The sequence below is a fragment of the Lissotriton helveticus genome, chromosome 11, assembly GCF_964261635.1.
Source record: "Lissotriton helveticus chromosome 11, aLisHel1.1, whole genome shotgun sequence".
NCBI lineage: Eukaryota > Metazoa > Chordata > Amphibia > Caudata > Salamandridae > Lissotriton > Lissotriton helveticus.
Genome location: NC_136072.1, coordinates 362,168,545 through 362,182,183, shown reverse-complemented (window position 1 = coordinate 362,182,183; position 13,639 = coordinate 362,168,545). Strand labels below are relative to the sequence as shown.

Sequence of the window (13,639 nt, the reverse complement as noted above, 5' to 3'; positions counted from 1 at the left end):
CCCCATCTGCTGAACTGCTACACTGATACGATACAACGGGGATTGCACAGCCCCCCCAGCCCCCCCCCCCGACTTAGAATGAGCCACCGCTATTGTCGTCCCCAAGGAGGGCCTGGCGCTGGATCGGTCCTCCTCCTACCGTCCAATCTCGCATATTAATGCAGACATTAAGATCATTGCTGAAGTTTTGGCGGCTCGGATGGCCCGCACCCTATCACATCTCATTCACCCAGATCAATCTGGATTAATGCCAGGCAGAAGCACAAGTCACTGCAACCGCTGAGTGCAGACAACTCTCTCCCAGGCACAGGCTCTGGGTGGCGCTTTGGTCCTTCTCCTTCTAGACTTTTAGAAGGCCTTTGACACAGTACCCTGGGACTTCCTGGAGGCCTTACTCCTGTGAACAGGTTTGGGAACAACGTTCCGCATATGGTCCATCACCACTACAACACCTCAATGGCTCAAGTCCGGGTGAATGCTATTCTATTCCATTGGAATAGCCTGCCTCTCAACCCCATGGGGCGCATCTCAATCTTTAAGATGATGTGTTACCCCCACTATTTGTATGTTTTAGCGAACTTCTCATATCCCATACCCCGAAGGTGGTACCGCTCTCAATACTCCAATCACACCACTTTTTTTGGGCTGGTAAGCACCACAGAGTGGCATTCATTTCAACACAGACATAAATCTTTGACGCCGGTTTGGGTGTGAGTAGGAAGGTGGAATCGGACTATATGGTTACCGCCACTTTTTGCCTGGTGTTTTGCTGGTTTTCGACTTAGTTTGACTGGGACCCTGCTATTCAGGGCCCCAGTCTATCTGCTTTCTCTATAAAATGAATGGATACCATGTACTTTAGGTACTTCTCAGATTGGTTACTGGGTCACCCTTGTGAACCCCTGTATATGATACCTTAGGTACCCAGGGCATAGGTAACCCAGAGGCCTACCAGGGGCTGAAGCATGTATTATGCCACCCCTGGGCAGCCTTCCAAAATGACACCACAGGTCTGTACCTGCAGCCTGGGTAAGGTGGTGTAAGCACCCCTTTCTTAGATATAGTATACTTATATCTACCTTTACATATAGACACATAGTAACCTATAAGTCACTCCTATGGCAGGCCTTGACGATCCTGAAGGCAGAGTGCTTGGTTTTGTGTGAGCCGAGCCCCTCTACAGCTTTCGGAACCATCTCCTTATAGCTGTTGTATGATATAGCCATACCATATACTCTTAAGTGCATTATAATCCTCGCGGATAATGCTAACTTTAGTTTGGCTTTATCAAAACATGTTGTGTAAGGTGTCAAACACTTTGGAATACTACCCCCCCCCCCCCCGCCAGTTCTGGAGGCAAGGGTAGCATTCCACCCTTCTAGAGAGAGAAGACATGTACTCACTGGATTACCCGGTGAAAGTTTAAAAGAGCCTCAGCGTCACAAAATGGATGCTGCTGCCACAGACACGAGTCTGCCCTCCTGCTGCTGGATGAAACTCTGGCAGGGGAGGCCTGGCCAATAGGTTTCCTGTCGTCCAGGGAGGTGCTAGCACCTCCCCAGACAGGCTTTAGTGTATTGGGGCAGGGTGGGTTGCATTCAGTGAATGCTTTTCAGACACTGCCTGGGGCACACTAGGTGCTCAATGCTTTTCCCAGTTCAAACCGGTTGCTGGGGCAAAACTGGACAATGGGGAAGGGGTGTCACCACCGCCTCCCCAGGTCCTCCCATAGGTGGGACCCTAGAATTAGTCCAACCCCTAAACTTACTATAAGAATAGGAGCCCAGTCCCGAGGACTTTAGATTACCCTGGACGAAACTCTGCAACATAAATCTTGGACCTTCGACATTCCATAGTGACTGGAAGACGGAAGAAATCTCCCTTGTGGTCAAGGAGTGACCTACCTGTTCTAACAGGCAACAAAAGCATCTTTGCCAGTCTGCATTGTTGAGGCTTCCGCCAGATCCCGAAGACTCTGCGACACAAGACACGGACTTCTAGACATCTCTGACGCTGACCTGCTCTCCCAGCAAAGCTGAGACATGTGGTGGACACGAGAGACGTGGGACCGGAACTCCTTGACATCCTGCATTTTTGCAACTGCACCTACTTCCCGAAGTTGTGCATTGGGGTATTTCAAGCACCTGCCCGAGCACCTTTGGCACCAAAGCTCAGAGGCCTACACTCCACGAGGCCGGCATTGTGCATTTTCGCTCAGGGCTCCTTCGCGATATCTAATCCGTTAGCTAGTGGGTCCCCACGAAGGACAATCTTTGATTCCTAGAGCTTTCCTGGTTGCTCCAGACGTGCTCTCACTCCTCTCCAAAGGAGGAGTCCCTCTGACCTTGCTGGTCTGAACCGAAGCCAATCTTGTCTTCTTGCGTGGGTTGCTGTTGCCAAGGCTTGTTGGATCCAATCCGGATTCTGCCGCTGCAGCACTCGACATCCTTCGTGGGACAGCTCGAATCCAGTTCCTGGTCGTCGACGCCTCCTGGTCCTCATGGCTGAAGAGTCAAGCTTCACCTCTTTCACCTGAAATCACCAGACATCGGCTGGCATCCTTTCCTCGCCATCCTTGTCACTGGCTAGTGACCCAGACTCTGTCCCCCCTGCTTTCAGATTCTTTACTTCTCCCATCCACCCTTGGATCCACCCGGAAACTTTTCCTCTGGTCGCCTGCAGCATTTCTTCGCAGCTCTCCACTGGAAAAAAAAACCGACACCAAAAGACACCTATGCACCCGGCTTCCCTGGGTGAGGTAACACTAGTACTCCGGTGCTCCCGTGGGTCTGCACTCTCGAGTGTCCTAGTCTAAAAGTGTTCTATTATAGTTCACCTCTAGGTGCCCTTAATCTTTAAAATTGTAACTTGTTCGTTCTCAATAAAAAGCCAATGCTGATTCGCGGCTGTGTTTAGACACTGCACGCGTCCCCCGTGGGCCTCCTGTGTCCCTACCTTGGGTAGTTCCTGGTCGCCCCAGCAGTTCTACAGGCCCTAGGCCGACTTTCTATCCCTCACGTGGTTCTTATACCACTATTTTAGCATATGGTTTATGAGGCCCCTAGGGCAAAACGTATACTGTGCAACTTATCGTATGCTAATTAAGTTCCTTGTATTGTACTTTTACCTCTGACCTCATAAAGAGTCCAGAGGGGTTGTGTTTAGATTAAATACATATATATTTGATATATACCTTGTGTGGTGTGCTTTCATTTGATTATTCAAGAGACTGTATCTGGAACTCAACTCTCCTCTAAGTCTTAGCCTGAAGGCTGCTCTCCACAGCTACCACTAGGATAGCTTTCTAGAAGGTTGACTTTACAACCTACCATCAATAAGGGTCGTTTGGACTGGTGCAAGGTGCCCACTAGAATAGTGGACAGCATATGCCAGGCCAACTTCTCACAGGGTGTTTGACATCTATGTGTACTACTTGGCAGCACAGTTTGAGCCAATCAATGTATGGTTTAGCGGAGGTTGGGGTGACCCGGTCTACCACTTGGAACTTCACTTGATGGGTTTTGAGGAGCTCCTTGGCCAGCTCTATGTGGGCCGACTGCCCCATAGAATGCCCTCATGTACACAAGTGGCAGTGCATTGCTGAAGAGCATTGTTGCACCTTGATCAGTGGAACCGCTGTTTGACGGAACTGATCCCCTGTGTAAGGGCACATGGCTTGGGCAGCTCTTCAACGTAGAGGGCTTTCACCAGTGGGACCGAAAAGGAAAAAAAACATACAGGAGAGGTCTTCAAAGGTGGTAACCTGATGTCCTTCCAAGAATTAAAAGATCAGTACGCCCTAGCTAACACTCGACTTTTCCACTTTCTTCAGCTGAAGCACGCCCTGAGGCCACATCTTCCCACAGATACCCAGCTCCTAGAATACAGCCCCTTGAGGCCAAGCTTTTAATGGGGCACCTAGAGAAGGGAGCAATATCTCAGATCTACTGCTCCCTGATTATCAATGTCCCAGATGGCTTTGATTCCCTTTGGCAGAAATGGGACAGGGGGCGGAGGCGTGGGGCTTGGTGGGTGAGCTAGATGATGACTTGAGTAAAGGGTGCCTGGCTCCTAAGAAATTGGCAATATTCGTATGCCTGCGTATGGTACAGGTGAATTACGTACACACTACACTACCCATCTATCCCAACGTCGCATGCAGCGGATATTTTCTGTTGCACAAGCAGAGCGTGCATGCTGCACACTCCCTGCTGATGCTTTTTTCATATGGCATGGGACTGCCCAGCGCTACGATCCTACTGGGGAGGGGTGGGGCGGAGCAGGAGATCTCAACATTTCTGGGGCATCTGATCGAATTCAGTCCCTAAGCTGCGGTGCTGGGACTTGTAGACAAGCTGGGGGATCCACGATCATAAAGGCTCTCTATAGGGGCATGCAGAGTGTGCATGCTGCGCACTCTCCGCTGATGCTTTTTTCATATGGCATGGGACTGCCCAGCGCTACGATCCTTCTAGGGAGTGGTGGGGTGGAGCAGGAGTCTCAGCATTTCAGGGGCATCTGATCGAATTCAATCCCCAAGCTGCAGTGCTGGGACTTGGCCGGTCAGGTGGCCAAAAGGGACATTGCCAGACTGTGGAAGCAACCTACACCCCCTCACATACAGCTGTGGCGAACAAGGGTCGACAGGTCCGCACAGCAAGAAAAACCGATTTATGAGGGACGTGAATGTCTTCATAAGCATGATAAAGTGTGGGGAAAGTGGTGGTCTTACTATGGACGGTCCTCATGAAAAGACTGGCTTTTGGCGGGTTCGTCTTGTGTATTGTTGTGATTCTGAATGCTCAGCTCCTACTGCTTGCAATGTTGGATGGTGGCACTGTATAAATGAAATAAATGTGGCTATAAAAAAAAACAAGGTTACCAAAAGTAGGCCTGGAAACTGTATTTTAATAAATGTCTGTGAAGTGTATATTTGATAATGTGAAAATCTGCTGGCTGATTATATACTTACTTTCATTAAAGCCCTCTCCTTAACACCTCTTGTACCACAAGCTGGAGAAGGTTTTACTCCTTCCGTGTCCAGGGGTAATTTTCAAATGTGGGAAGAGATTTGAGAGAAGTTGATGAATACCCTTAAACATGTGGGTGGGCACAGACTCAAAGGCTATCTTTTCCTGTCAAATCTTAACCTCTGTGTGCACATTTATGAAAAGGCAACAAATCAGCCCTATTGGAATCCAAAACTTGATACAATATGAGGCCTGGCATAATCAGAGTGAATGCTGCCATAATTTGCCACCTTACACCATAGCACAAAAAAGGAAGATATTGTTTTATAGGACAAGTGCATTTCTGCAACATCTCGTCACTTGAGCAAGCAATAATTAATTCTGCAACCCTGCTTATGCATAAAGACATCAGAGGTATTTTCTTAAATTGTTCTTTCCTATAAGGTCTTTCACTGCCTCACACTTCCAATGCAATGGGGAATGTTGGTGCTCATTCCACACTTAGAACTTTTTGGGTTTTGGAAAATAGTTTCCATGTAAAGAAGAAGAAATATATTAATTTTCTATTCCTATACTATGGGATGTTCACAATATGAAAAACATCTACTCCAAAGGTTAGGGGACCAGTACATGTGAAAAATGTTTGAAAGTATGATTAGCTGCAGTATGGTTGAAGCCTTTGGGAATCAGTAATGGGCTTATAAATCTCAGCATTAGTATATAAAATCCTATTAATTCTAAGATTCATTCTAAGATTTGCTATTTTTAAGCTAGGAGAAAATGGCAAAGCCAGACAAATTGGACCACTAGGTCAACAACTGTCAAGATTTCAGTATTTTATGCAAACTAGCCCTGAAGAGAGATCATGAAACCCCCTCTTTGCTCCCCGCAATCACCCACTCCTCTGCCAAAGTTCACTTAAAGCAAAACAAAAAACAGCTTTATTTACAGCCTCTCTCCTGAACCATTAAAATAGTGCAAACCACTAATATAACTGCGGTCTTCTTCTGCACATCTAGAGAAATATTTTACAGCAACCCAGACTTATTAAAAGATCACCCAAGAAGGTTAGCAGAAAATGGGAACTCATCAGTAAAAAAAAAAAACCCCTAAGTGGAAAATGTGTGGAATGCATGTACGATATCAGAAAACAAGTCAAAGCAGAGCCGCTCCAAGGTACTAAATCTTTACAGTTGGCATTAAAATAACAGTAAATTAACTAAGCAGAAGAGTTTACCACATGACTATATTAAGCAATAATATAAATGTTTTATTAATCAAAGTTTCACCTTGTCATTCTTTACATGATACAGTGCTGAATTGTCTATGACGGACGTCTGGGTGAGTCCAAATTTTCCAGTTAGCAGCTGAAAGACACAGAAACAAGGGTGTGGATTAACATGGAAATGTATGCTTAACTCATGCAGCAAAAGCTTCCTCCAAGGTAATGAAAATAACTTTCTACAGACTTCAAAAAGTAGATGTAGGCTTTGAAACCCTCTGCATGAGTACATATTTCTGAGTAAATTCAAGCAAAGGATATCTCTCCATTTCAGCCATAGATATCTCACTCAAGCAATCTAAGAACATATCAGCCCCCACCCCTCATGGTTCAATGAACATACAACAAACAGCACATATAGGTTTGATTTCGGGCTGCAACCAAATACAGTAACATGTTGTCAAAGCCACACAAATAAGGTAAAAACCGTGTACCAAATACACAGATTAAGAATCTGGACATTGGAATCAGGGAGATCATAATGCAATAAATGCAAAAAAAGGATATTATCTGAAAGCCCTATTTATGCACACAAAGTCAAAGGAGGTGATAAAATGTGCAAGGAAACAAGTAAAACGTATGCAGAGAATGCATAAACAAGCCATTGTTGAAAATACATCAACAATCACACATGTATCTTTCCACATTCTAAAGCGCAACTGTAGAGGCGGTACAGAATCCAACTGTTGGCCTATAAACTGAAAATACAATAGTTCAACCGAACCAGCTTATAGGGGTTTAGGAAGTATTTATCAAGGGTAACAGTGAATAAGCAGTCACGTATTGCTCCAAAATCTTAACCTGCAGTAAAGTCTTGCTACCATTTTAAACATGAGATGTCCAACCTTACACATTCTGAAACTTATGAATGCAGCTAACATTCAGTTAAAGATCGTTCTCTTAGAGGATTAGCATTCCCTTGTCTAGCCTTTAACATTTATAGAAAGTGATTGCACTATATTTAAAACACACGCTGCTGAAATGATACCCTTTAGTAAATACTTGGATGCTATTGTAAACTCTAGTTGCTTACATCTAGGCACATAAATGGACTTCTGTATTTGCCACAGGTCTGTAGATGTAAATTTGAAAAGCAAACATGTGCTAAACAGTCTCTTTGTCATTAGAAATGCATGGGTAAAAGCTGCTTGCTGAGCAAACAGAGTAACCTTACCCTGCTGAAAAGAAGAGTTTTCCCAGAATCACAAAGTCCTACTAAAAGCACTGACCGCCTGGTAGTCTTCCTGCTACGGGCTACTTTCCACAGAACTGGGTGGAAGAGAAAGCAAAAGATTAGAAGATGCCCGACACATCAAAGCAGTACAGACCAGAGTCACACCTACAGCAAACATGGCAGTCACAAAAATATAAATTATTTCATTTCCTAGGGATAGAAATTGTGATACACCGCTTTTGAAGGCCAAGATACTATGAAATTAATAAAACCTACAGGAAGATAATGCAAAAGGTACCACAATATATCATGAATGCATACCAACATTCATAAGGTGCATAACACCGCTGTAGAGGTCTCTTGGCGAGGTGTTATACAAATCTAGAATGAAAAAGCTTTAAGAGGGGCATGAACGCTTAAATAGGCAGGCCAGGTTCTTAGTTGATTAGGAATGGACTTCCAGAGAACAGGACCTGCTGCTAGAAAACTATTCACAGCATAAAATTCAAGATTGCTTCTGGGAGCAACCATAAATGCACAGAGGCTAGATTGATGATGACATCTGTACATCCAGCAGGTTATTCTGAATCTTTTCTTGCTTGTGAAACCTCACCTTTCCATTTAGGGCTAAGATGGAACAGAGGGATGCATTTCTCACCATCCGACACAGTATTGTAAAAGTATTTGTTAGGCAGCACGGTTATTACATAACATTTTGTGAAAATGTATGCAAAATTATATGAAATGCAAAAGTTGTTAAGTGCTATATTTTAGCCTGAAATGAGTTCCCATATCAATGTTTGACATGAGGGGGCATTTTGCTGTATGAAATAAAAATGCGGAGAAAACAAAAGCGGTGTGAGCAACAGACACATGTATTTAGGCTGTTCACATTATTCGCAAGATCTTGCTGTAATATTTTGCAGCAAATGGCATATAATTACAAGACATGGCTTAATTTCAGAAATTTTACGTAATAAGCACAATAGTAAAATTCCTTAAATTATATTGACGTAATTTAACTTTCGCCTGGGCCGGGTAGGCAGATATTAAAATGTTAAAATAGGCAAATTTCGAATACATTATTGACACTACTACCAAAGTGTTGTTGTTAGGTGAAAGTAAGGATCTGTGATAATTTTCCAAGTTAATGGAACCAAATACATAATACTTTAAGTCTCTAGATATCTAAAGTCATGCGGCAATAAAAAGTAAATGCCAAGTTTTAACCTTGGCACATGGGCTAGGTATATGATGGTGCAGAAAAATAGTAAAAGTAAATACTCTCAGGCTATCCATAGATTTTTCTCCAAAGGTGTGGAACTCCGTTTTACAACTATTTAAATAAATTTGGAGCTGAAACATCTGAATGTGGATCCAACCCAGATGGTGCTGAAAAACATAAGAAAATGGGTTGTATTTAGTGATCCAAATGTAAACCTGTGTATATGTTATATCAAGAATGAGTTAACGGTGAAACTGACAAATTGTGTAAATATTAAATAGGACCAGAGACAGGGTTGAGCATTGCAGAATCCCATGTTTAGGGGTAAGTAGTGAAAAAAGATATAGTTCTAGGTGCGCTCTCTGGGATCTATGTTAGAAGGAGGCTATAGCAGTTGATCAAAGACCCCGCTTGCACCACTTCCACAATCCTATTAAACGATATAATAGTATCTATAATTAACTGTATTGAAGGTAGAAGACAAGTCGAGAATGACCAGAAGACAGCTCGTCCTCTCACCTGCCCATCCTTATGTGTAATTCCAAAGTCCTAGCAGTGCTCTTTCAGACCCCTGGTGTGTTACTCAGTGATTTAAATCATGACTGATAAAACTGAAGTTGGAACAACTGACAGCATTCAGTTTTTTTTTTTCATTAGGAGTATTCCGATTCAGTCATTACGTTTGGGGTGTACAAAGCCCTAGGATTGTTTTATCAATAAATGGAACAACATTACAAATTGATATCCTTAACAGCCAAGCTGATGTAGGATGCCTATTTCTTGAGTGTACCAAGAATCCTTCCAATATCTGTTATACAGGAGGAATAAAGATTAAAGGAAGTGGGGGCAGGTGGGGAGAAAGCACTAAATCTGCTGAAGTGTTGTCAGTTGCCTTCAAATCAGTTTGACACTATGTGCAAAATTCTTTCAGACGGTTTGATATAGTTTTGCCAAAAGGGTTTTTAGCAGTCAAGTGGGTTTTTATAGACTTCACTTGCCTTTTATTAATCAAAGCTGCCTTCCTGGTACTTATGTTTCCTCCATGTACGTTCAAATTATATCTTGCTTCAACAACCTGAATTCTATATTAAAATCATGAGGTAGTATGAGATTTAAGTATTGGATATGGACTCCAGAAATTGTATAGATAGTAAACTTTGCATAAGAACCAGGGTATCTGGAATATAACACAAAAAGATGATGAACGGAATGCGGAACATTGTCAAACGTTCACCCCAAGTCACAGATCTGGGTTTAATTCATCATTATTTTGCTCGCCACGCCATATGCAGATCAACCTTGACTCTGTTCCCAATTGGAACAGTCCAGCCCGAACTGTCAGGCCAGGTCCTCCCTGGACCAGTTTTGGGGCATCACCCCTCATCAGCCAGGCTAGCTTGTACCCGGTGGTGTAGCTAGCAAGAGACCCACGTCTGGGCATACCTTTCCCACTTAGGGTTAAAATGCAACACAAAAAGATGGACGGAATGTTTATTATTGTCAGACATTCAACTATAATGAAACCTCACACCTAGTAAGAGCAAATTTCCATCCAATACACTGACGCAGCCTTTAACGTTTTATTCTAATACTCAATTGGAAATCCTTGCAAGTGAGGAACGTTCATTTCTCATATTCATACCTACGGTGATCAGCACCAACAGCAGTGCCGCTAGCACAGACAGCAGCGTCTGGTTCTGTTCCCCGATTTCCCGCTTCAGACTTTCCACATACGGCCGGAAGCCAAGGAGGATGTCGCTCGCCTCCTGCCCAGCTCCCTCTACCTTTTGCTGGCCGGGTCCAGCTCCATGCACCTCAGGCACCATGATGATACATAAACCAGTAAGTTGGGATGAAGAAGGAGCATTCCGCATGCTCAGTGTAGAATGAACCAAGTATTGCAGCAAGGCACACGCGCCACGTGAACGCCAGAACAGTGTCACAAATGTACGCATGCGCCTTAACGTTACCGTCACAAAACGAACAGGGACAAACGCTACTGAGCGTGCGCAAACTATACATGGACGCGTAAAAAAAATGGACACGAGAACTACGTGTATAAAAGAGGCTCATGGGATAGGTAAGGGGTTACAGTTCACGGAAAGCAAAAGCAGACTAAGTCAGAATTATCCTTCGACTGTTCGAAGCTGTATAAATAATGAGTTGGAAATTCTAGGATATAGCTAAAATTGTTTTTATTACATTTTACATGGTAGAAGGTTTTTTCAAGCTTCTTCCGGACGGTGGGAACAGAGTAAAGCATAGCTGGCAAGGTTTTACGTTTAATGTATCAGTGAGATTGTACAGCAAATGCATACATGCCAACATTTCAGAAGAGCAAAGAGGGAGATTAAAAAAAAAATCGGGAGAATTGGGCCTTGAATCGGGTTACTGGCATGTATGGGCTTTGGAAGTGTGCTGCTGCAGGAGTGGACATTTGAAACACAAATGCACGTTTTTTTTTTTACCTTTCAGAAGCATGGAGCGCAATGGCAGGCAGAGAGAGGGTGACGCAAGTGTTGTGCACTGGCCTGGCAGGTTGCTGGCAGTGCATGCTCCCCCCCCAACCCCCCCCCCCCCCTTACAGCCCAACAACAGAGCTCTTATAAAAGCCTACTGGATGTCTCCCAATGGGGTTCCATCATGCAGTTTTTTCAAATAAGTGGAAAACCCAGTATGTCTTCAGACTGCCATATGGATTGCCAATCGAACAGAGCAAACACCCACTCTGGCACTCTGCTATTACAGGCTAACTGTAACTTAAGTATGAACAACTAGCCCTTCTGGTGTTCACCCGCTCCTAAAGGACAACGCTTTCATGTCCAGCGAGCCGAAGGGAGTTGGAAGCCCATACCTCTCCCGTAATCTGAGGGAGACAAAGCACAACACAATCCTGGAAACACCAGGGCAGTGCCTCACAAAGCGGTACGTGCCCTAGATACAGCTGCACAAATTCATCGGCTCGAAGGACGCGGTCTAGAAGACCAGAAACCTGAGCCATCACCAACTGCCTTAAGCCCCATTACACCTATCTGTGACCTGATAACAGACTCTCCAGTGACAGGGGACTTTACAGCCTCCTTTCTTAAACATTTAGGGAAAAAAATAGAAAGAACTTTGGAGTTAACTTCAAAACTGTTTGTGCTATCAGAAGAAGTAAGGGACACAAAGCCAGAGAGCCAATCATCTAATGAAATTGATGGAGCTGATTTCATCTACAGTCAGGCATTGCTTTATTTTTGTGCTTTCAGACAGACTGCACTTAAATTGACACGCACATTTTGGTGCAAGTGAAAACAAATGGCACATGAGGCATGAAATGAGGCCTAGTCAGTCTGAAATACTTTTGCTGAATTAACATGTGTTTTTGCAGTGTAGAGAAAAACGTGTGATTTAAGTGGCTTTTTAGTTGTGAAGAATAACCATAAAATGTGTTCTCTCTCTCCCCAGCTAATTTTTCCGTGTAATGTACACCACTGTCCCTGTCTTAAAAGACTTTGGCTAGTTGCATATTTAAAAAATATATATATATTTCAGTTTATAACACCTCTTTTATAATGTGTGTGAATTAATAATGCACCAAATGGGGTTTGGTGATTTAATTTGTGTTTAATTACACATGGGGCTAAACGCTTTTTTGCATGAAAAACTATCTAAAACATTAAAGCATGTATGTATACTCTGTGTGCGCTTTAAAAATGTACACTAATGCATAAAATGCTATGTTGCACATTTATATTTTTGCATGTGGAGTACAAATAATAAGAAAAGCTGCTTTAAATTAATAGCTTTTGCTAGGGAAAAATAATACAAGGGTATTAGTACGGATTTGGGAAAACATAATGAGCTGATTTACATAAAGTTAATACTCTTTTGTGTTTGTTTTGTTTTTGGGCCTAAGAAAATATGTCCGCCTGTGAATCCAGCAAGGCTGTGACTTGCATTAAAAGAAGAGAGCATGCGCAGATTACACCCCCTTGCGTCAAGACACGAAGAAGTCAAGGCCACTGTGAACTGTACACTCTTGTTATTGTGTCAATGAACCAGTGTTAGTTAAAGTATCCTTCCTGCCTGTGATATGACAGGAAAGAAAATCAAACAGAAACATTTTTTCCTAGTAAATGTTGCAAAATCATATAAATGTATTCAATCATTTATGCTTCTTTTGTTAAAACCAGTAAAGTTTAGAATTTCCAATGAGTCAGGATAGTGTGTAGTGTAGTTCCTATATTCCCAATAGGCTCAGCGCATTGGAATATCATAAACGATAGTTTAGACGTAGGACTTAGGTCGACTAGGTCTCTATTGAATATGTTAGACTTAATTATGAATGCCAGCTAGCTCAGAGGTCACTAGAAACTTTCTCGAATTCACAATGTAGGAAGGTGGCTACCTGACTATGGTTACCCCAGATTTTTTGCCTTGTGTTTAGCTGGTTTTCGACTTAGTTGACCTGGTTCCCTGCCAATCAGGGCCCCAGGCCATCTGCTCTCTCTGTAAAATGGATTCCATGTACCCTAGGTACATACCACATTTGGAAATGGACTCCTTGTCAGCCTCTGTACCATGCACTGTAGGTGCCCAGGGCACAGGTGCCACCAGGGGCAGCAGCATATCTTTTGCCACCCCTGGCTGGTTCTTAAATTGACACAACTGGCTGATCACTCAGCTGGGGTAAGGTGCTTAGATATAGTATACCTATATCTATACCTATATCTGGACACATATAAACCTGTGAGCCACTCCTATGGAAGGCCTTATCAATCCTGGAGGCAGAGTGCGTGGTTTAATGTGAGATGGAGCTCTAGCATGAGCTGAGCCTGTCTGCAGCTGTCGGGAACAACTCCCTAAGCTGTTTCAGGATAATGCCATACCATATACTATTAAGTGCATTATAATCCTCGCGGTTATATAGCAACTTTGGTTTGGCTTTATCAAAACATGTCGTGTAAGGTGTCATACGATTTGGAATACTATCCCCTCGCCAG

General features: G+C 43.4%; 1 protein-coding gene across 1 annotated transcript in view; it reads right to left on the bottom strand.

The window, feature by feature from the left end:
• Positions 1 to 10,623, bottom strand: part of SRPRB (SRP receptor subunit beta) — a 90,699-nt gene extending 80,076 nt beyond the window's left edge. The window contains exons 1-3 of the mRNA XM_078665790.1: positions 10,294 to 10,623; positions 7,427 to 7,521; positions 6,260 to 6,337 (exon numbers count right to left, since the gene is read on the bottom strand). Of these exons, the coding sequence (XP_078521916.1) occupies positions 6,260 to 6,337; positions 7,427 to 7,521; positions 10,294 to 10,606 (486 nt within the window). The 5' untranslated portion in view covers positions 10,607 to 10,623. The remainder of the gene's footprint in view (positions 1 to 6,259; positions 6,338 to 7,426; positions 7,522 to 10,293) is intronic.
• Positions 10,624 to 13,639: the final 3,016 nt, after the last annotated feature.